This window comes from Xiphophorus hellerii, chromosome 1 (assembly GCF_003331165.1).
Source record: "Xiphophorus hellerii strain 12219 chromosome 1, Xiphophorus_hellerii-4.1, whole genome shotgun sequence".
Lineage (NCBI taxonomy): Eukaryota > Metazoa > Chordata > Actinopteri > Cyprinodontiformes > Poeciliidae > Xiphophorus > Xiphophorus hellerii.
The window spans coordinates 7,397,982-7,407,916 of NC_045672.1; the positions used below are offsets into that span (position 1 = coordinate 7,397,982).

Here is a 9,935-nt window from a genome sequence, read left to right on the forward strand (position 1 = left end):
GAACGGTGAGGCTGCTATTATGGACCCAGCAGGAGTGGGGTTACCGCCTAAAGGGCAGAGCGGCCCGTGGCGGAGGTCCGGCAGGGAGGACAGGGAGCTGGCGGAGGCTCTCGCCGACCTGCAGCGGGAGCTTTTCCGGGGAACAAGGCTGGTGTTAGCACCCCCCGGATATGGCCCCCGTCGATTCCTTCGTCCGGGAAGCCAGCGACGTGAGCCGCCGGTGGAGCCGGCCCCTCGTCGCCTTCCGGAGCCGCCACCTCCACGGTCAGCCCGGAGACAGCGACGTGAGCCGCCGGCAGACCCGGCCCCTCGTCGCTTTCCGGAGCCGCTACCTCCACGGTCAGCCCGGAGACAGCGACGTGAGCCGCCGGTGGACCCGGCCCCTCGTCGCCTTCCGGAGCTGTCACCCCCGCAGCCGGTTCCAAGGCTTCGCTGCGGCTCGCCTCCGCGGCCGGTTCCAAGGCTTCGCTGCGGCTCGCCTCCGCGGCCGGTTCCAAGGCTTCGCTGCGGCTCGCCTCCGCGGCCGGTTCCAAGGCTTCGCTGCGGCTCGCCTCCGCGGCCGGTTCCAAGGCTTCGCTGCGGCTCGCCTCCGCGGCCGGTTCCAAGGCTTCGCTGCGGCTCGCCTACGCGGCCGGTTCCAAGGCTTCGCTCCGGCGCACCCGAGGCCGAGTCAGCCGGCGTTCCAGCCAGAACACCCGAGGCCGAGTCAGCCGGCGTTCCAGCCGGCGCACCCGAGGCCGAGTCAGCCGGCGTTCCAGCCGGCGTTCCTTCCGAGACTCCCAGTGTTCCTTCCGAGACTCCCAGTGTTCCTTCCGAGACTCCCAGTGTTCCTTCCGAGACCCAGACCCCCAGCGCTCCGACTCAGACTCCCTGTGTTCCTCCAGAGACTCCCTGTGTTCCTACCGAGACCCAGACCCTCTACGTTCCCTCCGAGACCCCGACTCCCGAGACCCTCTACGTTCCCTCCGAGACCCCGACTCCCGAGACCCTCTACGTTCCCTCCGAGACCCCGACTCCCGAGACCCTCTGCGTTCCTCCTGAGACCCTGACCTTCTGCGTTCCTCCTGAGACCCTGACCTCCAGCGTTCCTCCTGAGACCCTGACCTCCAGCGTTCCACCCGAGACCGAGACCCCCTGCGTTCCACCCGAGACCCTGACCCCCTGCGTTCCGACTCTGACCCTCTGCGTTCCACCCGAGACCCTGACCCTCTGCGTTCCACCCGAGACCCTGACCCTCTGCGTTCCACCCGAGACCCTGACCCTCTGCGTTCCACCCGAGACCCTGACCCTCTGCGTTCCACCCGAGACCCTGACCCTCTGCGTTCCGACCGAGACCCCCAGTGTTCCACCCGAGACCGAGACCCCCTGTGCTCCGACCGAGACCCCCTGTGCTCCGACCGAGACCCCCAGCGTTCCGACCGAGACTCCCAGCGTTCCACCAGAGACCCTGCATCGGGGGGCTCGTCGTCGCCGTCTGTGGGCGGCCCCCGGGGCTCATCATCGCCACCTCCAGGGCCGCGGACGGCCGCTGGACCGCCTCCGGGGTTCCCGCCTCCAGCGCCGCGGACGGCCGCCGGACCGCCTCCGTGGTTCCCGCCTCCAGCGCCGCGGACGGCCGCCGGACCGCCTCTGTGGTTCCCGCCTCCAGCGCCGCGGTCGACCGCCGGACCACCTCCGTGGTTCCCGCCTCTGGGGTTCCCGCCTCCAGCGCCGCGGACGGCCGCCGGACCGCCTCTGTGGTTCCCGCCTCCAGCGCCGCGGTCGACCGCCGGACCACCTCCGTGGTTCCCGCCTCCTTTGCCTCCGCCCACCCTGTGGGTAGTTTTTTGTTTGTTTTTGGACTCTTGGCCCTCCCTGTGTTTCCGCCCACAACGGTGGGTTGTTTTGTGTTATTTTGGACTCTGGCCCGCCGTCCAGCGCCCCTCCACCCACCCTTGTTGTGTTTTTGTTTTGTGGGCGTCTGGTAGCCGCCCTTGAGGGGGGGGTACTGTCAGGATCTGTGTTTTTCCGTGTTTAGTTAGAGTTTTTTGTGTCCTTGAGTCTCTTCGTTGTCCTGTCCTCCCCTTGATTGTTCCCAGGTGTGTCTCGTTCTGTGATTACCCTCCCGTGTATTTAACTCCACCTGTGTTCCTTGTTCCTCGTCGGGTCCTCGTCAATGTCTAGTCTGTTCGTCGTCGGTGTGTCTCTGTGCGAGCTGCCGTGTACTGGACTTATTTATTATTAAAACATCATAATTCATCTTACCTGGGTCCGCTGCGTCTGCCTCACCACCAACACCACCCGCACTTCATGACAGTGATAACACTTTTGCCAGGCTTTGTATCACTAAATTATTTGATTAAATACAAATGTGATTGAGAAACATCACTGGATTCATATTTACAAAAGTTACCATTAAATAAACCTGTCACTGTGGAAGAATTTTGTCCAACTCTTCTTGCTTTAATTCAGCCTCTCTGCAGACACAAAGGGACATGGGGAATCCAGGGAGCAGTGACGGGAGTGACGAGATGAACCGGCGAGTAGTCACTGACTAAGAGGGGCTTAAATACTGGGGCGCTAGACCGAGATCTAGAGCAAAAATAAGAAATGAAGCTAACTAGAGACACTACACGGGGCTGAAACAAAGGAAAACAAGCACAAGACAACTCTAACCAAAAGAAGCAACATCAAATAATGAAACTAGAATGACCAGGAAGGGTTAAAGAAAAGTGAACTAGAACCTAACTGATAAAACTAAAAGAGGAACAGAAACTCACAGAAATAAAACCCGACCCAAAAACCTGGAATCCTGACAGACAGTCGTGTTTGCCTGGGAACCATTGCCAAAAACAATAGTTTACCCATTTAACAAGGGATGAATTATGTTTTCACACAAAACCACGTCTGTTTGAATGGATTATTTCCCTTAATACATTATATTGACAAAAGTATTCACTCTCCTGCTTTGACTCACATATGAGCTTAAGTGACGTCTCATTCCTAGTCCACACGGTTCAGTATGACGTTGTTCCTCCCTTTGCAGCTAGAACAGCTTCAACTCTTCTGTGAAGACTGTCCACAAGGTTTAGGAGTGTTTACAGAGATTTTTGACCATTCTTCCAGAAGCGTATTTGTGAGGTCACATACTGATGTTGGACGAGAAGGCCTGACTCTCAGTCTCCGCTCTAGTTAATCCCAAAGGTGTTCTATCGGGTTGAGGTCAGGACTCTGTCCACACCAGACTTTGCCATCCATGTCTTTATGGACCTTGCTTTGTGCACTGGTGCACGGCCATGTTGGAAAAGAAGGCCCAGCTCCAAACTGTTCCCACAAAGTTGGGAACATGGAATTGCCCAAAATGTCTTGGTGTGCTAAAACATTCAGTTATTTTCACTGAAACTAAGGGGCCAAGCGCAGTTCCTAAAAAACAACCCCACACCATAATCCACCTCCACTAAACCTTACATTTGGCACAATGCAGACAGACAAGAACAGTTCTCCTGGCAACCGCCAAACCCAGACTCGTCCATCAGATTGTCAGATGGAGAAGCGTGATTCGTCACTCCAGAGAACGCGCCTCAACTGCTCTAGAGTCCAGTGGCGGTGCACTTTACACCACTGCACCTGATGCTTTTCATATCACTTGGTGATGTATGGTTTGGGTGCAGTTGCTCGACCAGGAAACCCATTCCATGAAGCTCTCTGTTCTTGAGCTAATCTGAAGGCCACATAAAGGTTGGAGGTCTGTAGTGATTGACTCTACAGAAAGTTGGTGACCTCTTCGCACTATGTGCTTCCGCATCAGCTGCCCTCGCTCTTTCAGTTTACGTGGTGTACCACTTTGTGGCTGAGTTGCTGTCGTTCCCAAACACTTCAATTTTCTTATAATACAGCTGACCATTGACTGTGGGATATTTAGGAACAAGGAAATTTCACGACTGGATTTGTTACAGAGGTTCCTATCACAGTTCAATGCTGGAATTCACTCAGAGCGACCCATTCTTTCACAAATGTTGGTAAAAACTGTCTGCATGCCTTGGAGCTTAAATTTACACACCTGTGGCCATAGAAGTGATTGGAACACCTGATTCAGATAATTTGGATGAGTGAGCAAATACTTTCGGCAATGTAGTGTAAATTGCATTATAGGCTTACTTAGGTTGTGTTTGTCTGATATTTAAATTTGTTTGATTTTCTAAAATGGTTAAAGGTGACAAGTAAAGCAAAAACAGAAGAAATTGTTAGGTCATTTAAATCACTGTCAGAAATAAGATTTGAAGTTACTTAACTCATTAACAAACATGTTTCTTTTGACTGTTAAGGACATGAGCTTTGTAGTTGACAGCCACTGACTTTCAAGGAGTTATAAAACACTAACAGATAACTCTGCACGTTGTCCTGAAGGTCTATGTATAGATGTATGTAACTGACCCTCATTTGAGCAATGAGAGTTGTGAAATAGCCGCATTCACACGCCGCCTTCAATGTATCTCGGATTTGGTTCATCGTTACAAATGTTTCACATCTGTTGAGTAGAACCTGCGTTATCGGTAAAGTGTACAATAAAGGGAAGATTTTTCTAAAAAGCAAAATAAACTGGTAACAAACTCACACCGGATATTGTTTTTATTTAAAATATATGAATAGCAAATGTTTGGGTATTCTGAAGACCGAGCAGAGGGACTACACGTGAACGCGTCAGTGACGCAGACGTTTTACGCACGAAGCGGGCCCCTCATAGGGCGCGGCTTCAGCGCACAGTTCAGATTCAGGCTGCTTTCACTGACGCTAAAGACAATTACAGAGCAGTAATAACTGTCATACACAGATACTTGAAGTTATTTATTATCAACACAACTAGGAACCATGTCTGTCGTTTGTTTGAGCCGAAATATTCTGGCTTTTAGGAATTCTGGTATGATGGTGGTGAGTACGGAACAGTTTTTATCTGAGTCTGTGGCTCATATAATTGCATCTTCTCTGAGAAACGTTCCTAACTGAGAGCTTTCGTGCGTTCATTCACGGTTTAGCCTGCGCTAAGCAAAAAAAAAAAAAAAAAGTACTAAAACTCTCACTAATTTAAAACAGTTGTCACAACACTTTCGGACTACATGCGTACATTTTACAAATAAATTATCATAATGGATTATTAGTAAATATAATAACTGTATTGAAAAATTTCACCGTTTTATAGTTATCTGCACCTTTTTGTCAGTAATCGTACTTGAACTGACTTGTTGGTTGTTTCCTCTTCTCTTTGAAGCTGTTGTTTAATACGTGTTCAAAGATGGGTTTAAGGTACAAAAATATAAGCCTGCTTGTGGAAAGGAATCAAAAAACACTTTAGCTTTTATTATTACGTTTACGTTCAATTGTCCTGAAGGAGTCAGTTAGGTAATAATAGGACAGCTGTGATGTAACTCTTCCTTGTCAGTTCACCCAAGCTGCCACTAGGGGGAGACGTCATACTTTGTAATTTAATGAAATAATAGAAACATCCAAAACACTACAAATTACGAAACTTCTGATCACATTTTTTTTTATGATTCGCTGAAATAGTTTCCCTTCAACTGTCGCAGTTAACATGGACATGAATTTTCAACTTATTTCTACCTTGAGTAACTTTTCAATATGATGCATATTATAGTTCTAGTACGTTTTAGAGAGAAGGATTCAGTCATTTATGAATGTGAGAAAACAAGAAAGTGGCCGTTGAGTTCTGCTCCTATGCAACACCCTTCAAACCTTTTGAGAAATCCAACCTTTAACTTCTGTACAGATATTGAACTCATGGGGAAAATTCATGTTAATAAATGATTGTCTTTTTTTTTTAAATTACTGTAGGTGAAATTTATCAACAGAACAAGACTTTCGTACAAGCTTATCCCTAGTGGGGTTGCGAGGGATGCTGGTTCCTATCGCCAGTTCTCAGTGGGTGAGAGGCGAGGTACACCTTGGACAGGTCGCCAGTCCATCACAGCTGTGCCGCATCATATTATCATATTTTTATCCCAGAGAAACATAAAGTCTTAGCTTATTAATTAGAAGTTCCTAAAAACCCTGATCAACTTAAAAAAGGTGGCACTGACTTAAATAAATGTGTGAGGTTTTACTACTTTAATGAAAGGTGAATTTTACTTTAAAGTTTTTAGGGCATCTTTTTACAACAAATTTGTTGTTGTGAAAACTATTATTTAGTTGATACCCACTGTAACTGTTGATTTGTTTCTGTGAGTCAGATGGTGCGTCACGCTCAGACCGCTGCTGTGCCGGCTCCTGAGCCCAGGATCAAGAAGTTCCAGGTGTACCGCTGGGATCCAGACACCCCTGGCGACAAACCCCGAATGCAGACGTATGAAATAGATCTGAACACGTAAGTCACAACTGGATCAATGAAAAACAACGCTGCTGTATCTGCATTGCATGTCAGTGGGAATGTTGCGTCTAACGTTGTTCTTAATGCAGTTGCGGTCCAATGGTTCTGGATGCCCTAATCAAGATCAAGAATGAACTTGATCCCACGCTTACATTCAGACGTTCCTGCCGTGAAGGTGGTAAATCAATTCTAGCTGACGTCAATTTGTACATCCAGCCATTTTAAACTTCGAAAAAATGAAAAGTAAGTCATCTGACGGACTTTCTGGCAGACTTATTGTGTACCAACTTTCTCAGGTATCTGTGGCTCGTGTGCCATGAATATAAACGGAGGCAACACACTGGCGTGCCTTAACAAAATTGATACAAACACCAGCAAACCCACTAAAATCTACCCGTTGCCCCACATGTACGTCGTCAAAGATCTGGTGCCAGTGAGTGCGGTGCTTTGACTTTTTTCAAAAAAAAATTTTTTTGTACATTTCAGGAACATCAGACAATCTCTCTAAATCTGATCTTCTATTTCTATCCCCACCAGGATATGAGCAACTTCTACGCACAGTACAAATCCATTGAGCCATACCTGAAGAAGAAGGATGAGAGTCAGGAGGGGAAGAAGCAGTATTTCCAGTCAGTGGAGGACAGGCAGAAACTGGTAAGTAATCAGACCTCAAATACTTCCGCAGCAACCGCGATATTGGTTTTCACATCCTTGTTTAAGTGGCCAACTGGTCCAGAAGAAAAGACCACAAAGGCAGAGAAAGATTGTGTCTGACTCCTGTTTGCCTCAACAGGACGGCTTGTACGAGTGCATCCTCTGTGCCTGCTGCAGCACCAGCTGTCCGAGTTACTGGTGGAACGCAGACAAATACCTGGGGCCGGCTGTCCTCATGCAGGTCAGACATGAGATTCATATTGCTATCATGCAAAAGTTGTTATTGGGCTGGAACGGATTAATCATGATTAATCTGATTAATCGTGTTTAGTCAATTATTGAAACAATCGTCAACAAATTTAGCAATCAATTATCGTTAACTGGAGTATGCAGGTGAAAAAAAACGACATATTCAGAGCAATAACTGAGCCAAAGCTGTACAAAAATATATACATTTTGCATCTAAGATTAAAAAAAGCCCCAGTTTGCTCTGTAAATATGTTTTGGACAAAACTCTTGAAGTGGTATAGTCTTAGCTTCACTCGGTTCACATTTATCAAAGGAATGCTTTGGCAATGCATTTTGCAAAATGTTTATTTTCTTATTTACAAAAGGAAATGCAATTATTTATTTCCAGTGTTTTATGTATTTCTAATATTGTATTAAAAAGGTTGAAAAATAAAAAAATTTCAATCTATGAAGAGGAAAAATCTTCAGACTGTGCCGTTTTAAAAAAAAAAATCAGATTAATTGTCAGAATAATTGATGGAATAATCGATTACTAGAATAATTGTTAGTTGCAGCTCTGTATCGATTACAATGGTAATTCTTGTCGTGAACATAGAAGTGGGATTATTTTCAGTTAAAGACACAGAACAAAAAGTGGGAAATAATTTTGATCTATCAGTTTTATATGTTTTCTTTTATTGAGGCAATATAACCTTTTCCTGTTTTTACTTCTCAGATTTGTTTAAAGTTTCACCTCATGATGGTAGTATTCATTTCCATGTCAAAGGTTGATAAGTGCACATGATGAAAACATGTACAAATCTCCAAACTTGGGCATCAAAGCAAAGCACAAAGCCTATCCAAGGAGAAAGTAGTCTTAGCAAAGTCTGTGGCTCGAATCCACAGAGAGATTTCCTGGTCATAGCAAAAATCTGCTGCTTGAATTTGACTGTACTGATGAAGATGTACACAGTCATTCCTCCAGGACAGTGAGATGGTACCTGCGGGCGAACGATTTCCTGCATTTGGATCAGACACTGGAAAAAAATGCACCGCTTTTTATGGCTAAACATAGAGGAGGAACATTTAAGGAGACTAGTCATGAATTTCATGTAATGATGTGACCCATAATCACCATAAGTACATGTTTGTAGTGAGAGACCACATACATTAAAAACCTCGGTAAAAAAAAAAAACGTGCATGCTGTACCTGAGAAACTTTATGCTCACAAGCAACATCCACACTTACCTCAGTGGTCTGGCTGCTGACTTTCCAAGAGCTATTAGTTGTTGCTTTGGCATGCAACTGTGTGGCTTCCTTAGTATTTTGTCTTCCTTTTAGGTTTTCTTACTCCTACACATTTAAATTGGTAATTGAGAACAGTCAGCGTTTTGATGCATCACAGTAACTTAAGAATACACGGAGAGATGAAACTAGAGACCTCTAAAGGGAATCATTAATACTCTGAATTCTTAATCTCTTAAACACGCTGTGTTGTTTTTTCCACAGGCGTACCGGTGGATGATAGACTCCCGTGATGAATTCACAGAGGAACGTTTGTCTAAACTTCAGGACCCTTTCTCCCTGTACCGCTGTCACACCATCATGAACTGCACCAGGACTTGTCCCAAGGTACCCAAAGCAATTAACAAACACATTTTGTCGCATAATTATGAGTTTCTTTGTCTCATTGTTCCATTCCTTTCAACAGGGTCTCAACCCGGGAAAGGCCATAGCGGAAATCAAGAAAATGATGGCGACTTACAAGGAGAGGAAAGCTGCAGCTTCATAAACAACAATTCTAGAATAACGTCTGGACAGGGAGGAGGAGGAGAACCGACCTCAAACCTTCTGCTACATTAGCACTTTTTAAGACTTTGTTTGTTGTATGGGTGGATTTGTGTGAGTGTGAATGTTAAAGGGAAATAAAACTGTAAGAATTAACAGCTGGTCATCAAATATATATTGTGTGCGTCAACATTATGGACCACAGCTTTGTTAATTGTGTGTAAACAGAAAACAGAAGCTTTGCACGTTGGTGTATTTAATCTGGTAATTGTAAATAATGTATTCAGTAAAGATTCTTGGAGCTTCTAACGCTGTTTTGCATTGATCTGGTCAGAAAAGACATTTTAATCAAATGTTGTTCCAACCTAAGCTGCAATAAATTATATCATGAAAGATACAGTGAGGTGGAATTTTCTCGTCCAAATGGATCCACTGAAATACTAAAGATTATCATATTATACATTTGATATGTTTGAGGGGAGAAATAAAAAACAAGATGATATGCATCTGTAACTAGCAACGTTGAGCCAGTTTGCACAAATGGTAATGCTTACTTTTTTGTTATTTAAAACACATTTTTTAAATTAGGTGACTTCCTGGCGGAAATGAGTTGCACTGAAATGTATTTAGGAGTATCAGAATTAAGGAAGGGTCTGAACAATTGTCTAAACTTTTATTTATTAAAATAATATGTTCTTGCTACTTTGAAATAAATATATTTCAAAGAAATAATAAAAACATTTCTTTTTTGTAGAAGAGAGACAAACGTATCTCCAAATTAGCTGTAATTAAAATGCATACCTGTCAAGTATGGGGCACGGAGTGCAGGTGTACCGTAAAAGCGGGCGGTGATTACCGTCAGAGGGGTGGGACGTGCTCCCCGGGACAGAGGGGCAGAATGCGGTG

The 9,935-nt window shown here is 45.6% G+C and overlaps 1 protein-coding gene across 2 annotated transcripts; it reads left to right on the top strand.

Moving 5' to 3' along the window:
- Positions 1-4,724: 4,724 nt before the first annotated feature.
- LOC116725732 (succinate dehydrogenase [ubiquinone] iron-sulfur subunit, mitochondrial-like) lies at positions 4,725-9,428 on the top strand. Of its 2 annotated transcripts, none has more exons than XM_032572049.1 (8): positions 4,725-4,908; positions 6,222-6,355; positions 6,448-6,536; positions 6,655-6,791; positions 6,896-7,012; positions 7,152-7,253; positions 8,751-8,873; positions 8,953-9,428. In XM_032572049.1, exons 1-8 carry the CDS (start codon positions 4,849-4,851, stop codon positions 9,031-9,033), a joined length of 843 nt encoding a protein of 280 aa, XP_032427940.1. In that variant the 5' UTR covers positions 4,725-4,848; the 3' UTR covers positions 9,034-9,428. The 2 variants fall into 2 exon arrangements, with proteins under 2 accessions (XP_032427940.1, XP_032427949.1); XM_032572058.1 differs by having other exon boundaries at positions 6,448-6,533.
- Positions 9,429-9,935: the final 507 nt, after the last annotated feature.

Coding starts and splice junctions, on each gene's coding strand:
- LOC116725732 (XM_032572049.1), top strand. CDS start 4,849: ATGTCTGTCGTTTGTTTGAGCCGAAATATTCTGGCTTTTAGGAATTCT. Junction 6,356..6,447: donor TATGAAATAGATCTGAACAC/GTAAGTCACAAC, acceptor TTCTTAATGCAG/TTGCGGTCCAATGGTTCTGG. Junction 7,013..7,151: donor TGGAGGACAGGCAGAAACTG/GTAAGTAATCAG, acceptor TTGCCTCAACAG/GACGGCTTGTACGAGTGCAT.